At 34.5% G+C, this 26,393-nt stretch overlaps 1 protein-coding gene across 5 annotated transcripts in view; it reads left to right on the plus strand.

Moving 5' to 3' along the window:
• LOC118282043 (nephrin) overlaps positions 1 to 26,393 on the plus strand; it is a 253,331-nt gene that overhangs the window by 189,775 nt on the left and 37,163 nt on the right. For all 5 annotated transcript variants that reach the window (XM_050705443.1, XM_050705442.1, XM_050705441.1 and 2 more), the window contains exons 4-8: positions 6,841 to 7,037; positions 17,830 to 17,940; positions 19,886 to 20,092; positions 22,594 to 22,748; positions 23,165 to 23,309. In XM_050705443.1, the coding sequence (XP_050561400.1) occupies positions 6,841 to 7,037; positions 17,830 to 17,940; positions 19,886 to 20,092; positions 22,594 to 22,748; positions 23,165 to 23,309 (815 nt within the window). The remainder of the gene's footprint in view (positions 1 to 6,840; positions 7,038 to 17,829; positions 17,941 to 19,885; positions 20,093 to 22,593; positions 22,749 to 23,164; positions 23,310 to 26,393) is intronic.

Here is a 26,393-nt window from a genome sequence, read left to right on the forward strand (position 1 = left end):
ATTGATTATTGGCTAATTAGCAGCAACAAACACGATGTTCAATTATGAATTCTAAACATTAACAGGTAAAATTTAATTTAGTTTGATATGGAAACACAATGGGCTTGCTTATCAAATATAATAGTTGTAGTGAATTTTATATGTTTTTATACTTTTGTTAACACCACTGTAAGCTATTTTGATCCGGAGCTGCGGAATACCTAGCGAGTTTACCGGGGCTCCGGCTCAAAAAGCAGGAGTAGGAACGGGGTGGTTTTTAGTCAGTAAGAGTCTGACACTCCCTCTCGCCTCGCCCAAGGCGGGAGAAGTAATTGGATGATTTTCTCCCCTTAAAAAAAACTATTTTGGTGATTAAACTATACATTGAGTTACTTATAAAATTTTTTGCTTGAAACATTATATTCGTTACACATTCCACAAGTCTGTAAAACTAAACCAAAATTACTTCTTCTCGAACTAGAAGTTGTGTTAGTGAAAATTGTTTAAGCGCCAACTCCGAATATTTGAGTGGTCATGACATTCAACCTACAAAGCAAATAATAAGTTTATAGCAAAACTAAAACATGTATGTTGAACGTTAAACGTATTGTTACAAACGTCACATAGTCTCGGAATAAATACAGAAGCATTCTCCATTACTTTATCTATTCTGCGCACTAAAGTGGGAAGGCACGTCCCTTGCTGTTGTTTCGCTTATCTACCGAGCATATAGCGACACGTTTTCGCACTATCAGGACACAGAAATACGTCTTCACTAGAAGCTTACGTCAAAACACTTATGGTAATTTTATGCCCGCCAATCTATTTGGAGACGCGACGCGAAATTGAATAGTTTCATCCCAACGTATTTTCAATTTTCATTTAATTAAATACAATGTAATTGAATAGAGAGCGTTAATTTTGCGCTTAGTAAATGCGCAAATCGTGACAGTCAGTCACAAAGCTAGAACTTCTTGGGGAGTTTGCATAATTGGCACCCCAGTTTTCAGTGTTACGGAGCGACAGAAGTGTCGTAAATTTTATTATCAAATTATGAACTTATTACGCACCGTGTCACCTGAAGTCGTTAGTAGGAATACGAAACATGGCTCGTGTTTTAGTGTTATATGCGTAGTAATTAATTATAATATTCGTGTAAAGTTCCACGGAATATGCTTGTGGGCTGGTGTTTCTGGCAGTGAAATTCATTCGTGTAATTATATCGGCGATTTATTGAGTGTGCTCCGAAGGTAAATGGGAATATACGGCCTTCATTTGCCTTTTAGTTGGTATTTCTTTTTCTATTTTGGCTGTTTCGTTTTAGTGATCCCTGGTGTGATTACTGATAACTAATTCTTTGAATCCATTCCCTGGGACTGTGAATATGATACAGTAATACTGAAAATCTGTGATACAATTCGTAATTCCTAGTAATACTCGTAAGCACGTGCCTGTTAGAATACAAATGTACAAATATTGCCTCGTTAGGCGAGTGGTCGCAAGTGCGACTGACGAAAAAGGAGTCTCGGGTTCGATTCCCAGGGCGGGCAAAGTACTACTGTGCCTTCCGTATTTCGCAAATTTTTCAGTAGTAGCACCGAGTCTGGAATCGTGCCCAATATATGGCAATAGGCTCACCCATATTACACGGGACTTATGACACAAATGGTGAAAAGTGGGTGTACATTGTACAGTCATGTCTGCCTACCTCTTCGGGGATAAAAAGGCGTGACGTTGTGTAAACTGATACTACGCAATCGTTTAGTTTCTATCAACAGTTGCTTCCCCATTAAAATCCAAAGCCATTCAGAGAAAACAGAAAATCAATTAACAATACCATCGTCGAAGGTACCAACTGAAAATCTTCGAGATTAAACTTTCAACTACTCTTCACTCCAACCATTGCACTTCTGCCGCTTCAGATGTAAATCACTTCAAATTAATAGTACCTACCAACGCTGGATGTTACCGCTTTGTGGTACGGTTGTAGCTAACCGGAGCTAAATCGCAGAGCAGTTTAGCTACCCGTATTGATTCAAGCACTAGACAGTTTATATCACTGGACTCCAATAGACTTAGTACAATGCACGAGTTGTGTTCAAATAAAGCGTGTGATTGCGAATTTGAGTGAACTAGTATTGATCGAATTTGTCCCGTCGATTTGAAATATTTATGTGAATGGGGGTTTTGGTAGGGTGATTTATTTTGTGAGTAAATTCGGGTTTGTATGTGTATGTAATCAATTAGTTTACTGCCTCTTTGGGTTGGGGTTGTAAAGGAAATTGTCCAAATCTGGCTATTTTTGAACAGGCTGCTCAACAAAAATGTAATTTACCAATAATTTTATTTATATTTTAGTAAATGTCTGACGCTAATAACTTTGTATCAATTTGTACTTAAAAAAATCGATTTTTATTGGTATTTGTTATGATAAGACCAAGTATTTGTAGTAGTTGGCTTTGAATTTGACTTTAGTGCTGCCAATCTGCTGTCAATCTGTTGTGTTTTTCGTCAAAATGACAGAAATTATTCGCTTTGTTCTTTTGCATTGTGAGTGTTGAAACTCCAATTGATTGCGTGGGAAAATACAAAGTAGATTAATACATTAGTAGAAAAACATATTTTGTATATATATTATATGAAAATAACACTAAAGGCAGGACAGCCATAAAATATTATTGCTGCAACTGCATGGTGGGTCATAGAACAGTAGGTTGATGTGCACATATAATAACTATTATTTGGTTTTTAAGCTGGGCAAGGTACCAGAAAATTATTAATCCACCTGCCGAGTTCCTTGACCATATTTTAATTACATATGAATCGGATTAATAATGCAATTTAATAGAAAAAAATGTTTTATTTCATGCATAATCAGTTTCAATAAAATGTAAAAAAATATCTAAATATAAATCTTGATACAAAACTAAGTTTGTATCTTCATTCTTACTGATATGAACTAATAAATTAAACATATATTATTAGCTGAAGTGCTTGTTCAAAAATAGCCAAAGTCCCATACAAGTTGGTCAATCCCCTTTAGTTCCCGAATTTGAAGTTTTTGAGTCCAATTTCTAGTAGGGAATATATTATTTTGCTATTTACTTTTAGCTACAGTAGATCGTCAGGAGAATATGTCTATCTTCCGAAAAACAAACATAACTGAAAATTGTATTAGGTGGGCTTACAATTCTCATTTAGCAAACCTTTCTATGTCTGGAACAAATTCATATGCAACTTAATTGGAGTGCCTAGGTGGATATATTATAAAACTTAAATCGTAAATATAGATCGTCAGGCCTTTTGTCACGCATAAGGCAGATTTGCACATTATGGCTTGTAATGCCACTGTACAATGTACTCCCAATTTTCACTATTTATGTTATAAGTCCCATGTAATATAACCCCTATTACGAGTACTATATACCGGGTACATTTCCACACCAAAATAATCTACTCATTCACTCTAAGCAATGTTAATTACTACATTGTTCTAAAATATGCCGCAGTAATGACTGTATTATAATAGTTCCTAGAACCATTCTCTAACAATTTTACTAACTGTAACACAGTTACATATCAAATTATACTTAACCAGTATAAATTGACCGTTGAATATGTGGATATGTCATACAATACTAGACCATGATAAACTGGACTTGTGTAGCTCGATGAGTAGACGAGTATACAAGTGAGAGATTCGTATCGCACCATTTATTATTGCTGCAGTAATTCATTAGCCGGAGCTGCGCGAAATATTTTAGGAGCTAATTCAATTTATTGAATGATTTTCGCCATGTTTTATGTTGGACTGTGTTTATGGGTTTAAAGTGATAAGCTTTGGTTGTTTACTGTTGTGGGCTACGAAATCTAGTATGGAATAGGATAGGAGCGATGTTATCAATTAAAAGGTATTACGTTAAAACTTGAGATTTTGAAGGCTCAATGAATTACCATCTTCAGTCCATTCCAGAATGGGAATGTAGTGTAATTTTATACGAAAAATAATAAAAGAATTAATACCTCATAAATAATTTATCATAAAGAAGATATGGGAATGAAAAGCTCATCTAGACTTTTATAATAATGTTGACGTGTAAAAGTCCTCGTTTGTAGCCTATATACAAAACTTAATGCATTGTTTCAACAAAAAAATATAAACCGGTCCACATTAAACAACACTATTCATCAACTAAAATTAAAATCCATCAATCAGCTAAAACACTATCCATTCGAAAAAAAACGTAATAATCAAAAGAGTTTACCAACCACAGCTTTCCACACCCACTTTGACGAAAAACCGACTATGTGTGTATTTTAAAAAGACTCACTATCTTTTAGCAAAAAATATGAAATGGAAATGGCCGAAACGGTTCTGGAATGTTCCCAAAAATAATGAGCCCTGTCTCTCGCTCCGGAGATGACAAGTCCATCATTCGAGTGCGTCATTACTATCGGTTTGAATATCATGAATTTTGCATGTCCACTGTCCACAGTGTCCACTGTCATAGCGACTGAGTGTGGAGGAAATATTGATACGTATGAATTTGGTACTTGATTTATTCAGTATGGTATGCAGTGTAAGAGAGTCTCTTGTTGGTATAATGATTTCAAAGAAGGTAGGGGTAGAAATAGCTTCGCAATGCCTTAGAACGTGCATAATATAACTACCTAGTACTACAAAATTAGCTCCTCCAGGCACCCAACTGTTATTCTAACTGAATCATGGAAGTCTAGTCTCAACGGTGGATGACCATTTTAATCAATTGTTTGTGTGTTTACTTAATTCTATTCGTATTTTAATTGATTCCTGATAACATTTGAAATTAAAGAAGTATAAAAAGAACGTCGAAAATGTTACTCTGTAGTTTTTATTTACTCACATGAGTTTATGTATGTAGGTATTTATACTGCACATTATAATAACCAATTACATACATACCATATAATAACTAGTAAATACAAGTACTTTGACCACATAATCAGCTGTAACAACATCAAAAATTATTAATAAAATAAAATATAAAATTGCATTTAATTTCAAATACAGAATAATACAGACATTCATGTTAATTCGCCGTGTAATTAATAACCGCAACTGCCACGCAGTATAATTAGTTTTATAAAACAATAATTATTATGGCCAGTAATAAACGCTTCGGTCGTTTGCAATAGTATTACCCTGCAACCAAGAAATTCATTAAAAACTGCAATTTTTATATGTATTTAATTACTTTATAGTGCTTTTACCGTGGGCTAAAGAGTCGAGAATTAATGAAAAATACATTAGTTGGTTTAATTTTAAAATGTATATATTTAATAATGAATCAACACGTAAGGAGTTTCGAAGAAATTTTATGTTTAATGCGACGTTGAGATTTTTTCTTAATGTCAGTGATAGACTGTTTAGTTTTTTTTTTTTACATTCCTATTAATATAATCGATCCTCAGTCGAAAATCAACCTTGCTCTTTAAGAACGTGCGTGCACCCTTATTATACATCTTCAAAAAATATTAAAAACTAAAGCAACTTAACTTTTAGTGTGCTTTTCCACCAGAGATGTGCTAGGCTACGTTGCTGTGGATGCGTTTGGTTTCCAGTAATGATATTTATTGGTACATATAGCTCGCACAGCTACATAACTTAGCATCAATGGAAACAGTCACATTGTTTCAAAGCTTAGCTATTACATCCTCGTAGCATAGTTACATAAGAACATCTTTGGTGGAAAATCACCCTTATCCAGATTCACGCAATTCATGCAACTGTCATCTGTCCTTCTCAGGACTAGGATTGACATGACATTCTTAGACATGTCAAACTTTTGGGCTTCTGACTGCCGGCAACGTCTGTCATAGAAGTTTCTATGACAATTGGGACTGATGTCATTTGGAGAGTGCTACTCTTCGCTAAATGTTGGAGACGAATGCTTGTTGCCAGTAAATGGGGTTTTCCTTGAGGAAGTTTATGGTGTTCCATGAAATTCCTGATTATGAATTATTTGAAAATTTAGTGATGTGTGATGTGTGGGGATGATAATGAACTGTATCTAGTCTACATTAATAATTCATTATGAAGTAAAAGTTGCTATAATTTTTTGAACCAGTTTCTAAATTTTTATTTACACAGTTTTATAATCGAGATTAACTGTCATATTAGGGTCCAGCGTATAACATTTAACAGCTTGTTTTACAAGCTTAAACGAGGCTATTACTGCAAACTACAACGAATAAATCCAAAATAATTATTATTTATAATGTAAAAATATGATTCATATTTGCAAACTGAAAATTAAAACCGTTAAAACATTTATTTTACAATGAAATACTTTAAGTCTGAAGAAAATAGCGTACAAAAGTTAACACTACTAAATTTCTAGAAGCGAAATGACGGGAATTTAAGAGCTTAAGCCACGTTATGTAAACTATTTACTTGCTGTAGTAAATCTTAAATTCTTTTGTTACCTAAGGACCTAGTGAAAATTGTTGTAAAATGTATAGTGTACTAACTGAATTATGTAAACGTATTATGACCGCTTACCACGATTCATTCAGGAATTTGTTTGTTTGATAGCCTTATATTATATTCTAAAATAATCTGTACGATTAATTATTATGTTATCGGCTTACTCACGTAAGTGTTTGACGAGGAATTCGACTAGTTTCAAGCCATGCTAGAGGCTCATATTCACGAGCAGTATTCCGCGACACACGACGCGGCGATAACATAATAATTAATTTAGTATGTCTCACGAAAGTTATAATAAAATTACACCTTTACGATTTTAAAAATATTTTTATCTTTATCAATCGAATATGAAACTTATATACCATCACTAAACTCACATTTTTCTTCAACAGTTACGACACTCGAGTACCAGGCCCATCAGCACATTGGGTGGACGAGGCTTACATTGGTCGCGCCCACTGGCACAGCGTACCCAGTGCTGGGCTGAAGATGCTAGAGATCAAAGGAAGAGATCGCGCCATCTACAGGTGTCGTGTGGACTTCCATGTGTCTCCCACCAGAAACTATAAGATCGCACTTGATGTTATAGGTAAGTCGAAATTATTTTTATGGTATAAGCCGGTAAAAGAGCTGATGGATCACCTGATGGTAAGCAATCACCGTCGCGCGTTGACACCCGAAACACAACGCAAGAGTTACGTCGGTTTTCTATAAGGCCGTGATATCACTCCGGTTGAGCCGACCCATTCGTGAAGCATGGCTCTCCCACACAATTATTTTATTTTTATTGACTCGATCCAGTGGCGGTGATTGCAATCGTCATGTTTATGAGTTTCATGAGATATAGGGTGAATCTATTGATATACACACCCAGGAAAATTGTATACTTCGTGCTGACTCTGATTACTGATTACTAGATATGAATTATCTGGCGCAGAAACGGAACCTACAACGTCTTGATCAGTAGGCGAAGGCGTACACTCCATCTTTGAATCAATCAAATTCATAATAATATCTGGCTATTTATTGTATTTTAAAAGTTAACAAAATTCAAAAATCATAAATATTAACAACAAACAGTAACTCCTATCAACGAAACTAGATAGGCTAAAAAGTACAATTAAAAATGTATTTCTAAATTGCGGCTATAAATAATACACTTATAAATTTATTTTGTATGTTAGAATAGTACATTTTCGTCGGTAGCTATTTTTTTAAATTCATTTTCAAACGACATGACGTCATATAGTTGCGGTGCTATCATTCCTCAAGGCCATGTCTGACTTTGAACATAGTATCGCGAATTAACACTGAGTTATCACGCACCATTAAATTAATTAAAATTAGCATGCTTCACATTCCTAAACGCATAGGCTTTTGATTTTATTATGTTTTATTATTTGTTCAGTAGATGTCACATTATATCACGCTTATGCTCTGAACAGGTAAATTAAGATATATTGTTTGTACAGATTTTAGGCAATCTTTGTTGCTATTTTTTTTTATATAAATCTTTAACCTACACTAGGATTTTCTCTTGTATCGTAGGTGCGTTTACAATTATACCTACAAGTTCACATACACATGACACCCAGACCCGAAACAACAATTTGTGGATCATACAAAGAGTAGCTCCGTGCGGGAATCGAACCCGCTAGCTAGCCGGTGGCTCAGCCATCTTACGTACAATTTGCAGTCAAATTGTATGTAAGTGACGAGGCAAAAAACATTTATTAAGCTACTACTAAGAGCTATCACGAAGCAAAAGATCATCTTACTTTTGGAGGAAGACGTTACTCGTATAATTCTAATCTTTTTCGAATATAAATAAAATAATCCCGAGCAAAAGTACATAATAATTTCATATAATCATATTTCAAAGAATATATGATATATAATCTTTTACAAATAACTCTTTCCCTTCAACCAACCAATTTAGTTTTCCTGCAAAAATATGATGTAATTTATATATCAGTACGTTAGTAATACGTATTCATTCCACTCCAGTACATTGAAGCGTTTTCTCGAAGAAAGTGGAATCTAATTAAGTAAGACATGTCCGAAAAGCTCTCAGCTTATGTAAACATGAGCTTTTCGTGGAAATAGCTCAGTATTTTCTGGTACTAAGGAGAGAAATATACGTATTTTTACAGAGAATTACTTCATTTTATGGTGAATGGTAGAAATGGGACTGGGGACATTGACCTTGGGAGCGACAATGTAATTATCAGGTTTTGTGGACGTAATGGAAGTATGAGTGAGTCTGATCTTATTACGTGACTGTATTGTTGGGAATAAGAAGTCGTTGGAAGTTAGGATTCTTGTAACTGTACATGATAAGAATATTTGACATCAACATTACATAGATACTTATTCGATTGGCACTGGAGACGAATAAATTTTCGTCGACGCAAGATGTAGGCAATATCAAACACTGCAAAGTAGAGTAGGACGGTATCTGAAGATTACTTTAGATGGTCTGTCTCGCTCATATTGTCGCATCGCAAGGTCAGATGTCGCATCAGGTCGAGCAAAACAATAATATTAAGGGTGACTTATTACAGAGGTTTTATGATTACTATCATCATAAATACTAAATTAACTAAAAATTAACGTTGCTCATGATGAAGAATCTTTTTGTGGCTCAAAGCTAGTAGAGCCTTTCTCCATTAATTTACGTGAGAAAACCGTGACTTTTAGTTAATCACTACTGAGCTTCTTGCTTGACATGAGTTCAAGTTTTCTTATTTAAATGAGTTTTTTTCTGGTGCATGCCTACTCCTTTAGAATACCTAAATAAAATCGCATAATACCTATAGATATACTTTTCAAAGTCAAGATTATTTCTAAGATTCAACAACATACGCAAAAGCCTTGATTGCTATGTTTTCTTAATGTCCTAATGAACCCGTTTGCCCCGAGTTTCATATGCATTAGCAATGATTAGGACATGCTCCATATATTTAACCCCGACAATACCCTATGTAACAGGTTGTAGGAGGTCGGCTTACGACTTTAGTAATCTAACTCCTGTCTTATAACTTGCCCAAAATTGAGCTCCTTCCAGTTAATTTCAATTTCAAATTAATATGGGAATAGGGTGACGTCGAAATTATACAGTTCGCTGATCACTTTAGTAATTTATTGAAGTTTTGGTAGTGGGTTGTAGGTATGCCTTTGGACAATCTGTGTGAATTTTCCTAATTATGTCGATAAGGTGTTACGAGAAATAGTTGTTTCTTTTCATATTAGTATAAAGTTTTATAATCACCATGTAGTTGTGTATTTATGTGACGTAAAGAAAAAATTGTCAAAGATCTAATGTTTTGATATCTTTTTACCTCTTTTTTTTTTATTGTATCTTTAAAAAAAGCTAATTTTCATCGTCATTGTGGTCTCATTTAAATAAGAAGAAATAATTAGAGGAGAAGAAAAGAAAATGACAGTTTCCACGGAAATTCGAATTAAAAGCAAATAGCATGCACATGCAGACATATTCTATCCATCTACCTATTAATAAACAATTATGTGCTACATTTTAAATAAACACTTCACCAAATCCCACATTATTTAATATAATCCCAAATTGCGTTCGTTAATCCTGAGCTCAAGCATATTGATTACATCAATATCACATCACGATTATTACACCGATTTGTGGCATACGGCCATGTTTAACGACGCATAATAACAATATAACCAGATATAATAACCAATAAGATTATAGCGCGCTATTCTAGATCTGTGTGATGTCGAGGCCAGAAGGTTTAAGACTAAAAGACGCTTCTCATGCATGAGGGTGTGGGTTTGAAACCTATCAACGGCAAGTACCAATGAAACTTTTCTGAGTTGTATGTATGTACTTTCTAAGATTATTTAGATACCACTGACAAACGGTGAAGGAAAATATCTTTAAAAAACCTGGTTCAATAATTTCTAATTACAATTGAGCAAGCGTGGTGGTTAATGCTCAAACCTTCGACTTTCTTACGATTTAAAATATCTAAAGACGTCACTTCAAGGTATGTTTATACTGTCCTACTAAAGAATGACGTAGCTAGTTTCCATTTCTAAATTTCATTTTCATTTAAACATTTAATCTTTACGAAACTATATAAAATAAGCGTGTTTTTTATATTCCGTCTTCACTATACTGCATGTTGGAGTATAATAATTATTTTCGTAGTCAGATGTTTGCATTTGCACTTAGTCGCCATTACGTTTATCGTATTACTTAAAAGTAATGGCGAAGTGTACACGAACACTGTTTTTGCAGTTCGTAAACAGGAAATTTTGTATCAATTAAGCCACGCGCACGAGCAATTTGGAAATGTGAAAATTATAAATTTGTTCAGTGTTCACTTTCTCTCTACTATTCTTACTATACTATTTATACACAAACAAAAAACTTCTATATTTTTAGAAGATGCTAAAATATAAACTTTCCTTTATAAATTAAAATAGTCCGTATTCAGAAACTATTAAGCCTATCTGAATGAGATCGCCATGCAGATGGGTGAAACTCTTAAATTCTCACATAATCTCGCGTCCGTATCTGCTCTCCCCTTTTTGTATTTTAATAAAATAATTCACCTTGAAATGGCTGCCCAACAAAAGCTATGAGCCGTACCGTGAGGCAATCTCGATAAAAACTAGTACGATCGTAAACTTGACCCTCTGTTATCCTGGTCGAATCAACACGAAAAGTTTAAGGGGAGTCCAAACACGCCCTAGGATGATTTACGTTCCAACGCTGACAGTAAAAATACGGGTCAGTAGAAATTAAAATTTTATGAGGACTTACCAGATCCTGGAGTGTATCGGGATGAGCAGACGACGGTAAAATAGATTACCTGCTTATGTTACGAGCTTCTTACATTTTACGATATTTGTTAGGAGCAACATTTTGTTTTATGAATGAAGGATTAAGGCTTAGAATGAGGAGTGAATAATAAAATGGATATGGCGATCTAAAAAAATGCAATTTGGTAAAATGACCTCATCAACTCTGACACGTTAAATAGAGTACTTCTGTTTTATTATTCAGCTCAAAGTGTCACGTCGCTAGTTTCTTTATAGGTAGGATTTTGTGGAGATAGGTAGCCAGAGTTTATTTTAGAACTCAATATCACTTACACTACCCACTGTTTGTCTATTACCATTGTACAATCTCTACTGCTATTAAAAAACCTCAAAGCTTTCAGTCACATACTAATTTCATTATACGAGACAAATTATTACATTAACACTCAATCAATATTACTTTAGATTAGAAAAAGAATTATCCAAAATATCTTGTTCCACAACAACACTCACCAGGATAGCAACAGAATTATTTTTGGCCTGAAATAATTATAAGTCTCCAAAGAAATAACCATATCGTACAGAACCCAAGAATGGGATATGGTCACGACACTAACCATCAAAAAACCAATTTAGCCCCAAGAATGACAATTCCGTGCGATTAATGTCAAGCTCACCACTTCAAGGTCAGAGAGGTGATGAAAACGGTCCACTTTTCACATAAACATTTATCACCTTATAAAAACAAGATCCACGGATTTCCATTATCTTTTATTGTAAATCTAAAGCTGTACCTGTTTTATATTGCATTTATCTCAACGTTTTATCTTTCAAAGGACAAAATAAAGGGGCTTTGGTGGATGTCGAATTATTGTTAGTACTTCAACCTGAGCCGTAAAGAGCCATTTAGATACGATGTTCTTTGAACAAATCTGAGATCCCCATGTCCGTGTCAATACGAAATTTCTGTTACCCTAAAGTATCAGTATTGAAGGAACTTTAGTGTTAGTGCTGGGTGGAGATAAAATCTCGCAAACTGTTCGGAAACGACACTGACTTTCGGTAGTAAGACTGCTCTTTTGCATAAAACTTACATTGAATTTTAGGACGCATGAAGAGAATTAGATATTACGTAAAGCGAACAGGTACGGTTGAGCTTACAAAATTGTTTATATTCTACTTTTTTGAATAAAGGTTTAAATTCAAGTATTGCATGAAGTTTTTGAATAAAGTAATTGCATTTTATTGATTGGAGTGTTTGTAAGTAAAACATTTAAACGTGATAAGTCTCCTTCCTTAATCTATATTTAGCCATTCTTTCTTACTATATCTGATAGTCTTAAATTGAGATCGTTCAAACAATCTCTCTATCCTTACTCTTAAGCAACACTATACAAAACATTGTCATACCATAACAGAAGTCGCATATAGACAATCGACGACTACGGATGACGTCATAACTCCTACATCGCACATGCGAATGGATAGAAAATCTCATCGAACAACAGTTGGGCAGAAAGCATGGTGGGCATCAGGCATCATCACCTCACCTGATCGGAGGATCTTCCTTTCCTTAGAGAAATTGTACTCACTGTTCCCAAAAACATAAAAAAAAACACCTTCACCTTTTACATAATCTTAGACAATCCTCCCTTAATTGCACTCTAGAAAAAGAACAGTACAGAAAAGGTAGGAAAAATACATTATAAAAAATTTCACGCCTAAGACGTAAAGAAATTAATGAGGTCTTTAAAACAGATAACAGCCTGTTAATTAGGGGCCTAGAAGACTAAGAGGGGGTTCCTTAAGTGTTTTATTATACCTTTTGTGTCTTAAAGACGAAACGACGTGTAAAATTTTATACTGCCTACTATTTAGGCTATGATGTAGATGTTATTTAGATTATGATACTGATAATTATTATTTTAGTTTTGGCAGTGAATACTGGTAATGATTTAATAAATAAATAAAAAAATAAATAAGTGACACCGTTAGCCCCGAAGGGCTAGGCAGAAGTGTTTAATATGGCACGCAATGCCACTGTATAAAGCAAAATTGTACACCGACTTTTCAAAATTTATTTTATAAATCCCTTGTAAGAAGGAATGAACCTATAGCTTTTTGCCATATACTAAACCAATAATACTTTGCTTTGCGCGAGAATCGAACCCGAGACTTTAATCCTTACCTGCACTTGCGACCACTCAGCTTACAAGGCAGTTATCATAATAACTACAATCCATTCTTATCATAAAATTAAAGAACGAGAATTCCTAGCACCCATATACAAGTCGTAGTTTAAAATAATAAATCACCTACCACTCACTTTACTCCAAAGAAACCTCCATTGAACCATCCCAAAAATAGACCATTAAAACATTTTCTTCACGAGTTTCGTCGACTCATCTTTGTTTACAAAAGCAATAACGTCTTTATGTGTCACTTCCTCATATCCTCTATCAAAGAGGGTACGAATTCGATTCATTCAATTATCAAATAGATAATTTAATGTTGACTTTATTGTGTTTCGTGAAGCTATTGTTTATGTTGTACTGTGTTTCTTTAACAAAGAAATAATGGGGAAGGAAAAGATGTGATGGTAGTAGTTTTCTTTGTATGTTGGGTGGTTAAAGTGCTCTGTTTTTAACCGACTTAAAGAAGGAAGAGGTTCTTAGTTTGACCAGTATGTGTGTATATGGGCGATTATCTTGCGTTTGGCTGAACCGATTTTGATGCAGGTTTTAGCATAGTATTTTTCAAATTTAGGAGAATTTTGGGATATTACCTGACTTAAAAAAAATGGAGCCGGTGAAGAAAGGTTCCTTATTTCAGTGAGTGTAATAGAAAGCGAGATTATTGTCAAGTAAAAGCCTAGAAAACAATGATAATATACTGAAATCTCGATCATTTAGTATTTGAAAACACTTTTGTAAATTTCGAGGTCTGTGGTAAAATCGAGTAACCACATAATTGTTATACGTTAGCCTTGTTAGATAATAGAATCTTGTATTAACATAGAATTTATATTAACAATCTCTAAACCAACAAGACACCCACTAATCCCAAATTTCAAAATTAATACCATTAACACGATTACACTAAGCATACACGAATATGAAAATGTTTAATTAATTAGCTATGATTACGTTTCTTTGTTCAGCTAATAGATTCTATTAAGGGAAATCTTCGCAGTGTACATAAGTACATCTATGTAATGAAACTCCTCGATATCAGAGGTAAAAGGGGGCTCTGACCCGTTTCCTCGCCTCTATCTGACTCGAAATCAACACGAAAAAGTTAAACGGACGACCGAACTTTTTTCACGGAAACTTTTTTATTGGCAAAGAAAAAGAAACACATTTTGCTGCCTTTTGCTTTAGTGGTTGCGGTTCGTACTTACTTTATGTATGAGATTTCATTTTCGAGAGTGTCGAAGGGAAAATTTTGGGGAAAATGTAACCAGTATTTTTGTTAGTCAATACTCTAATAAAGGTTTTTTCCCTCTGTTATTTTTCAAAAGAGGTAAATAGAGTGGGTATGTTTGGGGCCCTCGTTATACCAACTTTTCACCTGTTATGTTCTATTAGAAAACCTGTCTGCACAGACTGTTTAGATTGCACAGTTGGTGCGGTGGTTGGACAATTGGCTGCAACGTAACGACATCATACATTTGTGTGATCCACAAAATGTTGTTTCGGGTATGGATATCATGTGCATGTGAAATTGTATGTTTGTAAACGCACCTATGATACAGGAGAAAATCCAAGTACGGGACAACCTTTAAAAAACAACAAAGCGATTCGGGATAAAGATACAAAAATTCTAGTCAATTCGAAAATAAGTTCTTCGAACGTTTTCTTAACTTTACTAGCCTTGGAGGGCGAACTTTAGCTATTATGTCACGTTTGTGTTTCATAGATGTTCATACGAGAATTGGAACAAATGCTTTGTGTATTTTCAATGGCCATTAAAAGCCTGGGGAGATGGGCTTACCCTAGAGATCAAGGCTTATGATGCACCATAGCTTATGCATACCCCAGATCAGCGTGACGATAGGTTTAATTGTTTGTATTGATACACAATCTGTTGTAATCCGTTGTTTAGTCTTGAGTTATCTCAAGTTAATCAGATCCTCTTTTTGAGGGGGGATAATTATTCAATTTCCCATCTTAAGTGAGGTGAGAGGGACTCTTGCTGGCTAAAAAAACACTTCAGGCCGGAGCCATGGTGAACCACTAGGTCGTCTGCAGCTTCGAAGTTACTTACGCACCATACGACTTATCTGTATACCAACTATACACAAACTACACAGTTTATATTATAATTAGATAAATTAAACCTGCTTACCCTTTTTTTCTCTCTCAGATGAAATGTGTTAATTTTCGATCCTAACAAATATTTTCTGTATTCAATATATTTGACAAATAATTTCGCCCTAGACTTGAACCGTCTCTGTATCTTTCTATTAAATAGAAAATTCGAGCAAATTATAATAGACAGCTAGTTACCGACGTGATTCCGTTTTCGTTTTGTGACATTTTGTGACATCCTTCAATTTGTCTTGTAAATTATATAACTTCAAAAAGACAAGTTTTATTGCTAGTAATATTAAAAAATAAGATCTAGTAACAGAAATTGGCAGTCGTAATTTAATTTAAATTAAATTAATTAATTACATTAAGGACATTTGATCTTAATACTCATCATTATTTCTACCTACTATACTCAAACAAAAGTGTCTAATTACAAACTATCACCATTTTATCAACGTACAAAAAACATCCGTAGATCAAAATATAAATCCAGCAAAAACAAACACGATTGTTACGTATGTAGCTACTAATAATGGAAACAATCAAATCAATACACTCGACACGAAATACAACGCAAAAACAATAGTGCTTACCCATGTTATCGTTGAAAATTTATTCACAATCAAAATGAAATCAGTACGCGGTGAATCGCAAAAAGGCACTCAACGGGTATCCTCAAATAGGGATACACAAACTAGGTACGCCCGAATGTGGTCGAGGAAATGAAAATATTTTCGTCGAGTCAAAACAAAAGGTTCTGCATTACTAGTATTCAGAGGAGGTTGTCGGCAATCATCCGAAGCTTTCATACCCATACCGTGCAACGGTATCGCTTACTAAAATGAACATCTGCCACCCGTTCATTGTTTCGTACGTTACACATAAGTGTGGGCCGACTGAAATGAGAATTTTCCCGGTATTCGGGCGCAAGAATGGGGGATATCTGCCGATGATGGCATATCCGCATATTTTTCGATCTTGCGAATCGATACCGACTGTATCGAGTGATTTGACGGTAATCGAGTTTTGAATATACTAAGTTATTTCGGTGTGTCTGACTTGTAAATTTATGCGGCTGTTAGTGGAAATGATTGTATGGATGTACCTATTATTGGAGTTATTGATTTCAAAATGTATAGTAGCTTACTGTTTTGTAAGGATTTCAATGACGTAGCATAGTCAGTACTATTCTATTGTTTGTTTGTTAAGAACAATTCATAAATGAACAAACTCAATTTTGTATTCTAACTCTCGTGTGATTAAATTAACTTTATGTTAGTTATTTAGTGTGTAACAGGTATATGATACTTTAATCACTACATAGTATAAAACAAAGTCGCTTTCTCTGTCCCTTTGTCCCTTTGTATGCTTAAATCTTTAAAACTACGCAACGGATTTTTATGCGGATTTTTTTTTGATAGACAGAGTGATTCAAGAAGAAGCTTTATATGTATAATACATGCATCATATGTCACCATTGCCCTAGTGTATATATAAATTAATCCAAAATACCCAACAAGATTCTTTACTGGAAAAAATACACAATTTTCATACAATACAGCTCTTTAAATTATACCATAAAGTACTTAAAATTATATAGAACTTTTCATCGCTATATCGTGCATAAAACAATTCGTTGTGCTAAAACCGGGTTGCAGGTTTAAGTGTAATTTTTTGATTCAATCTAGCTGTTGAGGTAATCACCCTTTTATAAGCAGCCAATAAAATACTCGCGGCTCAACGAGTGGAGTTATTTAAATCGTGACTTCGTTTCACTACCTGGACTTGTTTTTGTTATTATTTTTTTTAAAGTTTCATGCTATATGGCAGATGGCATTGTTTGTGTTCATAGTAGTATTATTAGTTCACAAGACAGTTTTATATATTTTTTTATTTATTATCTGTTTTACTCTTCTCTTCTTTTACAGGTTTTGTTTTAAACCAATGCAATGATTAATTAATTATGACACATAACGTTACTTATAAAAGTAGTCATATGCGGTCAAAATAAATTTTGATGAAAAAAAATGTACTTAACTAAAAATAAAAAACAAATACAATATAGCCTTAGCTGAATATTGTGCTTCAAACTTAAGTTTAATATTCAGAAGTTGATGAACCACTGGATGGAACGTTAGTTGGGACAAAAATACCATACAGACAACACAATAAGGACCTCGTTATAAAAATGAACAAATATAACAACTAAGATCTTAACGTTAAATTTAATAGTTACGAGAAATGAACCATTATATTTCTTTACAGAGCTTCCAAGTAAACCTGTCATCTTCGATGAGTACGGGAAAGAAATATCAGGAACAGCGGGTCCCTACCACGAAGGAGGAGAATTCAAACTGATATGCTCCGTTAAAGGAGGTAAGTGTATCACAAACATACATTCAACGCATTTCAGTGGTGTATTGAATATTACACCTTATATTATAGAAGTAACTAAAATACGATTGTTTTGTAATGTATTAAATAATATTACTCCACCTCGTAAAAGTCAATATCTTATAGGTACATTGTTTTTTTTTAAATCGTCTCAAACTAGGGTTTTCGCCTGTGTCGTGGGTGCGTTTACAAACATACAAGTTCACATACACGTGACACCTAGACCCAAAACCACAATGTTGTGGAACAGACAAAGAGTTGCTCCGTGCGGGAATCGAACCATTGCTACACGTTGCGCAGCAACCGGTTACCCAGTAAACCGCTCAAACTATGCTGTCATGTATTAAATATTAATATTGGAACGCCCTAAAACATTTAGCTACTAGCAAAAGTATAACAAAAGATGTAGAATTTGTCACAGCGCTTAATCTTTCCGTGATTTCGAGCCGACTAAGTGACTGCACATTTGACAAAGACCGAGCAGCAACGCTCTTTGATGAACCTGAGCCTTTTAAACTGCTTTCTCCAACCCACCGGCCAATTGAGGTGTTTGTAGCCTTTTTTTTTTGAGGGGTGAAAATCATCAATAGTTCCTCCATGGGTAGGCGAGAGGGAGTGTCAGACTCTTACCGACTAAAAATCACCCCGTTCCTTCCTACTCCTGCTTTTCATGCCGGAGCCCCGGTAAAGCCGCTAGGTAGTCCGCAGCTCCGGATCATGTTTGTAGCCTTATTTTTTTTTTTTTTTTTTTGAGCGGGGAAAGTCGTCCAATGACTTCTCCCGCCTTGGGCGAGGCGAGAGGGAGTGCCAGACTCTTACTGACTAAAAACTACCCCGTTCCTACTCTTGATTTTCGAACCGGAACCCCAGTAAACCGCTAGGTAGTCCGCAGCTCTGGATCATGTTTGTAGCCCAAGCTTCAAAAACTGACTCAACCACAAATATACCTAATTCGCTAATGCCCGTATTAATTTGTTAGAAAACAATTCCATCTCAGTTTTATCGAGAGTAATTTGTACAAGGGAGCTATAAATGTTTATTTTATAGCAGAAAACTCGACCTACATCTCGACTCACCTGGGAAATGAATTCAAAAGTTGAAATGGTGAAACTACGGATTATAATAACTAAGTTATCTGTGAAGTTAAAAGAAGAGTGATTCAAGTTTTCAAAATTAGCTTTACCCAAATAAAAAGTCGGGTAAAAATATATAATGTAGAAAAAAAATAGACGGCAAAGTTTGCTGTGAATAGGTTTTATGAGTAAAAAAAAATTAATCACATCCAAACATTTTACATCAACTACTTACATAGATTTTGATAACTCCTAAATTAGTGAAAAAAAAAATATAAAATGTTAGTCAAAATTCTCCTCATAATTCATAAACAAACCGAAAACAAAACATACCAATAGATATTGATCTTCACACTTATTACACGTTCTGGTCAATACTATCAAAGACAAACAAAATCCTCGAATCGTTTTGAAGTCTCATTGGTACTTGGTGTCAAGACCCAGTGCTTGAGATGCGGGCTCTCGGCCATCACCAAACGTAATATAAACAGTACAAAATACGAGGAACAAGACACAAACGATCACTTGAACAGACTCATCAGAATTGTATCCACTCAAATAAAATTGATAGAAATGTATCGTTTATTTTCTCCCCTCCTGGACATTCTATCGACAACAGATTCTTTGATGTCAGCCTTTTGATATTTGCCAAACATTTTTTAACTTTACCAAGTTATCCACAATTTTTTTGCTTCTAATTCTTTTTACGTAATATAGAATTGTTTGTATAAAAATTGATATTACATTTGTGGAACAAATAGCACAATCATGTTCTCATTACGTAGGATGTAATGTTGTTTGGGAACAATAGAAGGTTCATTGTGTTGTATCGTTTATTGTAACTTTTGTTTCAGGTTACCCGACGCCCCGGATTCAGTGGCTTCAAGGTGACACCGTGTTGGCTACGTTGAGTGCTGGGGACTACTCGCCACCTATAAGGACCTTGACCTTGGTCGTTAGAAATGCAACGAGAGCGCATTTAGCAGCTCTGTATACTTGCACTGCTGATAACACGTTATTAGCTGCGCCACAGAAGACTACTGTGAAAATTGATTTGTTTTGTAAGTACCTATTATATTATAGATTTTATTAATAAGCAACATTGCGTTTCTGTATTCGACCTTGTACTAAGCAGTACTACTTTTACTATTCCAACGCTTTTATTTTTGTTTTCCTTCCTCTATGTAGCTCTATCGAGTTTAACATATTATAACAATTTCAAGAAAGACAGAGTTTTAAATTAGTCCACATTAAAAAAGCAGGCAAATCAGGTGGTGTAAAAAGAGTTTAATTAATTTTATCATGTAACACACATTTCGTTTTATAACACAAAAGAATAATGAGAGACCCCATTAATTTCCAACCACTTTGGGTACGTAAAACATTCACGCCCATAAAAAAATGTAATTGTAAATAACTCTCTAAGGATTTAACCTACATAATTATGTTTTTGTATCACATTAAACACAATTATAATAAAAGTAAAACATGTGTTTAGATGGTATACGAATAAAACAATGCCAACAGTACTACGTACACACAAAAATATTTCCGAATGGCTCAAATATGAGAAAATATCGAGGAACGAAAACGAATAAGGATTGCAATATTCTTTCGCTCATAACGGACAGTTATTAGGAGCCATTAACACCAATATTCGGGGAATCAACGAACTGAGACTAAACCAATAACCTTTCTAGATTTGACTTTTCCTCCAAATAAGGCACATACACATGAATGGAGAAAACCGTTTATTGTGATGGTGTTCAGTTGGACGGATTTTATCTTCAGAGTACCTAAATAAAAGTTCCAGAATTTTAGTATGCGCTTTATATGAGCGTGGAACTGGATTTCAGAGTGTAGATTCCGCGGCTGTTCATTTTTTGTGATATCAAATTGCAGATGATGAACTAGTAAGTCGTTTATACACGTTGCTTCAACTTATTTCTGCTTCCCTGGTAGTTTAAATAAAATACACAAATACGACAGTTTGGTTTTGAAGGTTGAGTTTAAAAGTCAAAAGATTCTATTGCCGTTTTGGGGCAATAGGTGTAGATATTTTTAAAACAGATCCTTATACTCCAACAGGTCCAATGTTCAAATATATTATGAGTCCAAATATAACCGTATTTCTTCATTACGCACGGTGTCATAACCTTAATACAAATTAATAACTTACGAAAAATATATACATAAGTTCCGTATTTCATTATACTTGTAGATATACCTGCGCCATCTTGCTAACAGGTGTGTTACATATTATTGGTTTACGTGTCGTCTTAGCAGTATTATGTATTTGTCTCCTCAATAGTTTTTATAGTTACTTTGTGACGTAAGCATTTCATGTGAGAAAGATAGTCTAAAATAACGTGACGTAATTAAAATAAAAATCTCACCAACTCTTCTTGCTTTGGTTTTCTACATCTAACATTGACTGTCAAAAACCAAAATGTTATAAAAACAAATATTTACGTATTGTATACAGGTGCATGTTGTATTCGTTACCTAGATCGAAACCCATTAACAAGAAAGAAACATCAGCTTATCTCAAACCCTTAATAAAACAGATACGAACAATAATGACCTCCCAAAACCCCTCATTATTAAAACAAAAGCAAAAGAAAATGTCAAAACAACCTAAATCCCTTGGTGGTCGTCAGAATATTTAATATCGAGGGCTAGTTACAACGTCTGACAGTTTGACAGAGACTCCATCAAAAACTGTCCGTACTCAACTAGTAAGTCTAAGTTAGTCTGTGACAGAATGTCACATACTCATTCATATTCTAGTCTGTATATAGTGTGTATAATACATTATCTATATGTGGAATGTCTATAGGTACCTACCTTTTTTATATAGAAAGATGCGTTCAATAGATGTGTGCTATGGATGGCTTCCCTACTATCAATACATCGCATACTCGAGCTGCGCGTCTTCCTCGCACAGCTACATAGCTTAGTATCAGTGGAAACGGTCACATAGTTTCATAGCTTAGCTATTACATCTTCGTAGCATACCTACATAGCACATCTCTTTTGGAAAAGCACTCTTATACAACCAAAACATGAATTCCTTCAACCATAAAAGTCCTTCAGATAAAAATCACGAACAGAATACATAAACAACGTCTTGATTATATTTTTTACTAAATACTGTAAATCAGATGTATCGCGGACCACTAACTAAAAGGTTAGAATGAACTGTTTGAGGTAAACTTTTGATTGGTAGTTAAAGTTACCTTGTCGTGAAAAGATGTTATCGAAATTACAACACGAACTCATTTGTGAATACAAATGCCTTGTTCTTTGTCCGGACTGTTTTAAATGTTTATTAGTTTGGTACATTATTCTTTGAGGCACGAGCTAGTCATGTTTGTGTTTACCATGACTCTGTTGTTTGTAAAATTATTCAAGCCTTGTAAATATTGTACAAGGAATTCCTTTTCAATTATCTATTTAATAAAAAGCTAACGAAAATCCTGAGGATATATTAAAATTTCAAAGTTACATATTGTAGCCAAATCAACAACTTATTATTAACATTATCAAATGTTTGTTGCAGTAAAACCACTAGGAGTAGAAATACTTTCGAGGGAGCAGCCTCTGTCTGTCGGTAGGAAGTCAGAGCTGTGGTGTAAGACGATGGGGGCGAGACCTCCAGCCACCATCACGTGGTGGCTTGGTGGCAAGAGACTAGAAGCCATCACTAAAGATTCGGTAAGTGTAGCACAGAGACGGTGATTTGTATATTTATGCTACCACAGGCCCAATTACCCTCCTTCCCAATCTTCCTAATCCCCGATTCCCCAACAATGCTTAAATTCCTAACCCTCAAAAGGCCGGCAATGCACTTGTATCGCCTCTGGTATTTTCGGTGTCCATGGGCGGCAGCGATTGCTTACCATCAAGTGATCCGTCTGCTCGTTTACCGGTTTATACTATGAAAAATTTGAATATCTTTGATCACATCATCATTGTATTATCTGCATCCTCAATCCACGCAGATTGCCTCAAATATGGATTTGTAACAAGTTCTCTTTAAACACTATCATTTTTAAAAATTCAACCAGATCCGTACTAAAATATAAAACAACAAGTTTATAAAATATAATATTTACATAATTCTGAAACAGGGTGTTGCGGAAGCGAACGAGACCGAATCGTTACTACAATGGATGCCATCAAAAGACCATAATGGTCAAGTTCTTACGTGCAGAGCGGAACATCCGAACTTCAACCATTCTAGCATTGAAAGCAAACTGCAGTTGAACGTGTATTGTGAGTATGAGTTTATTTTTATTCCTACATTTACGTATTTGTTGGAGCTGAATACTGGAAAATTTTTATCCGTTACTTATAGTGTTGTTGAATAACATTTCGAAATATTCTGTTAGGTTTCTTGTGCTTTTTTGGGAATTGCGTGTGATATTTTCGTGCTTTGTTTAATATTCTGATAACTTACTACTGAGCTCCATCTACTATTACCTTTACATAGTTATTTATGTTTCATGATTACTTAAATGATATCCATATTTAAAACGAGTATTGCCTGCATTGAGAATTGATCCTGTATTTCATATACCCGAACCCAAAACAACAATTTGTCAATCACACAAAGAGTTTCGTGCGGGAATCAAACTCGGGACTCGTTACACGGCAACCGGTTACCCAGGCATTGTGCGTACAGTTAATATTTATAATTATCATGTAATATTAGCTTGAAGAGTTTACCAAAACCTTGTTTTACCAATTGTATATAAAGTAGAGCCTATTGTCAAACTCAGGACACAACTACCAATATTGTGAAAATCGAAATGTCCTATAATTCTTCGCATGGCCTAAATAAATCTCCGAAACGTAGGGTATAATCCGATTTTCCGCTTTGTGCAATTGAGACTGATTGCCTCGTTGATAATAGTATGCTGTCTATCTCAGATGATAAGAGGCGTCATTGTAATGCTATTGGGAAATCAGTTATTAGTTGTGATTAGCATGATAAATTGCAAGCATGTTATTTTTATGAATTTATCCAATCTGGAACGTATGACGTTAAGATAAGATCGCAATTGAATTATTAGTTTATGGTACTCTGATTATTTAGACTTTACTGATAACCTTTGAAGGTAAAAGGTTGAAATTACTGAACGGATTTTAATGAAACTTGGTGTAGAGACAGGATCTTTTCATCCCATGAGAACGTAAGCTGCTAGTAATTTCTATATATAAGTTTGAAATCACCAACAAACCTTAAGCAAGTGTGTTGATGAATGATCATTCCTTCACCATACGAGGACTTTGCTCGGTAGTAGACACTTTTGAACTAGTAGACTGGTGTAGTATACTCCAACTAGCCTCCCAACCCGACAAACAGAACAAATATTTTTAACAGGCTAGTTTTTCAATGAAACTTCACTAATTAGTTTGCTGTAAACAACTGCAATGCAGAATATACCCATCAGTGCATTAAACTGTCCATCAATTTGTTTTGTTTCAATTAGGAAGGTAGAAAAACCAGTATGAATCTAAATATTTGCCTTAATTATAGAATTCGGAAAATGCAAAACGCTATGTTTTTGGTAGTTTTAAAAGTTGCAAAAGAATTTGAAAAAGAGTACGTGAACATTAAATTAGAAATAATCTTGTAGTTTATTATAAGTATCGTAAGTTTTCAAGTGTGGGAGAGCCATGTTTTGGCACGAATGGGCCGGCTCGACCGAAAAAAGAAACAACGCTTGCATCGTGTTTCATTGTATGAGTGAGGTTACCGGAGGATCAATTGGTCTCCTCTCCAAATCTCCAACAATCCTCAAATTCCTAACCCCCCAAAAGGCGAACAACGTGCTTGTAACGCCTCTGGTGTTTCGAGTGTCTATTGGCGGTGGCGATTGCTTACCACCAGGACATCCGTCTGCTCGGTAACCGCCTTATCAAATAAAGAAAAGTTCAGATACGTATGTTTAGTGAAAAACTATAATAATATTAATGCTATATGTAAATGTTTGGTTATTGATACTATATTTCTTCTTAGAGGAATAAAGGCCGCAATATTTTAAAATGTAAAGATAAACACAACGATTTTCAGTACTTTATATAAATTAATATAATATGAAAACATTGAATGCTTTATTAATTAAACAAATACATATTACTTTGTAAACAATTACTTTTACAAACAATAAATAATTCGAGTGAGAGTTCAATGAAATAATTGATCAATTTACTTTGAACGATAAAATAAATGTTTTTTAGTAATGAAATCTGAACGAATATTAAAATTTACATGGACATGGTGTTTTTAATATTAAATTGTATCAATAACTGACGGTTCTGTTCCGGTTTATACTATGTTTGACACAAGTGTAACAACTTACGCACGGTACCTACTTATGTTTTTTTATGGTAAAGCCCAAATCTAACCTTTTGTACTAGATACTACATCTGCTACATCCATATAAATTGATCCTTAGAAATAGTGGCAAAAAAATGGATTCATTGATTTTTTTACTGTAAGAGCTGAAAAGGACTAATAGTGTCTCAACTTTTCTAAAGACTGTTCATCTATGTCGCTTTCTCTGGGAATATCATAAAAGCAAAAAAACTCATTTCATTGAAATTGAATAAGTACTATCAAAATGGTTTTATTTCGTTATTACAGGATTATACATAGTTATACAGTTGGTGGCGTCTCCTTTTAAGCATATGGATGCCTAAGCTAGGCGGCACCGCTCTTTTATATCTTACAAGTGTAATAAATACATTACTAAGAAGGTGTCTTAATTTGTACAAAGCAAATCTTGTGTGTTATACCTAGACAATTTTTGGTATGTATGAGTATGTGTGTGTGTGTGTGTGTGTCTAATAATCGGTATACATATATTCTCATTTAATACACCTCCCAATATCAAAATATAGGCTACATAAACAGCCTACTCTAACCAAAATTCCATACATTTTGTGGGACCCCCCCTACCCCTCTAAAACCAATTAAGCTAGTGGTATTTTGCATAATGTGCCGTGCAGCGCCATAATTCTAATTGTCATAGCTTTGTTGGTAATCATTCTAGAGCAATTAATAAGCGGCATATCGGACGATTACTTCAAGATTACCGAGAAACAGGCCTCGCCCCTTTTTTTGTTTGAGTCATACTGATGTGGAGTTTATTGACATGCCTTTTAGGTATTAATTTCTTTGACACAACACATAGTGTAATAAAATGTGGTTTCTTCAAATTCCTTAATCTAGGTTAGATCCACGTGTAATTATGCATCACCCACTTTTCGCTAATTAATTATGAGTCCTATGAAATAAAAGACCCTATTGCCTATACATAAATTGTTATTATAACTTTTTCCAAAAACAAA

This window comes from Spodoptera frugiperda, chromosome 27 (genome assembly GCF_023101765.2).
Source record: "Spodoptera frugiperda isolate SF20-4 chromosome 27, AGI-APGP_CSIRO_Sfru_2.0, whole genome shotgun sequence".
Lineage (NCBI taxonomy): Eukaryota > Metazoa > Arthropoda > Insecta > Lepidoptera > Noctuidae > Spodoptera > Spodoptera frugiperda.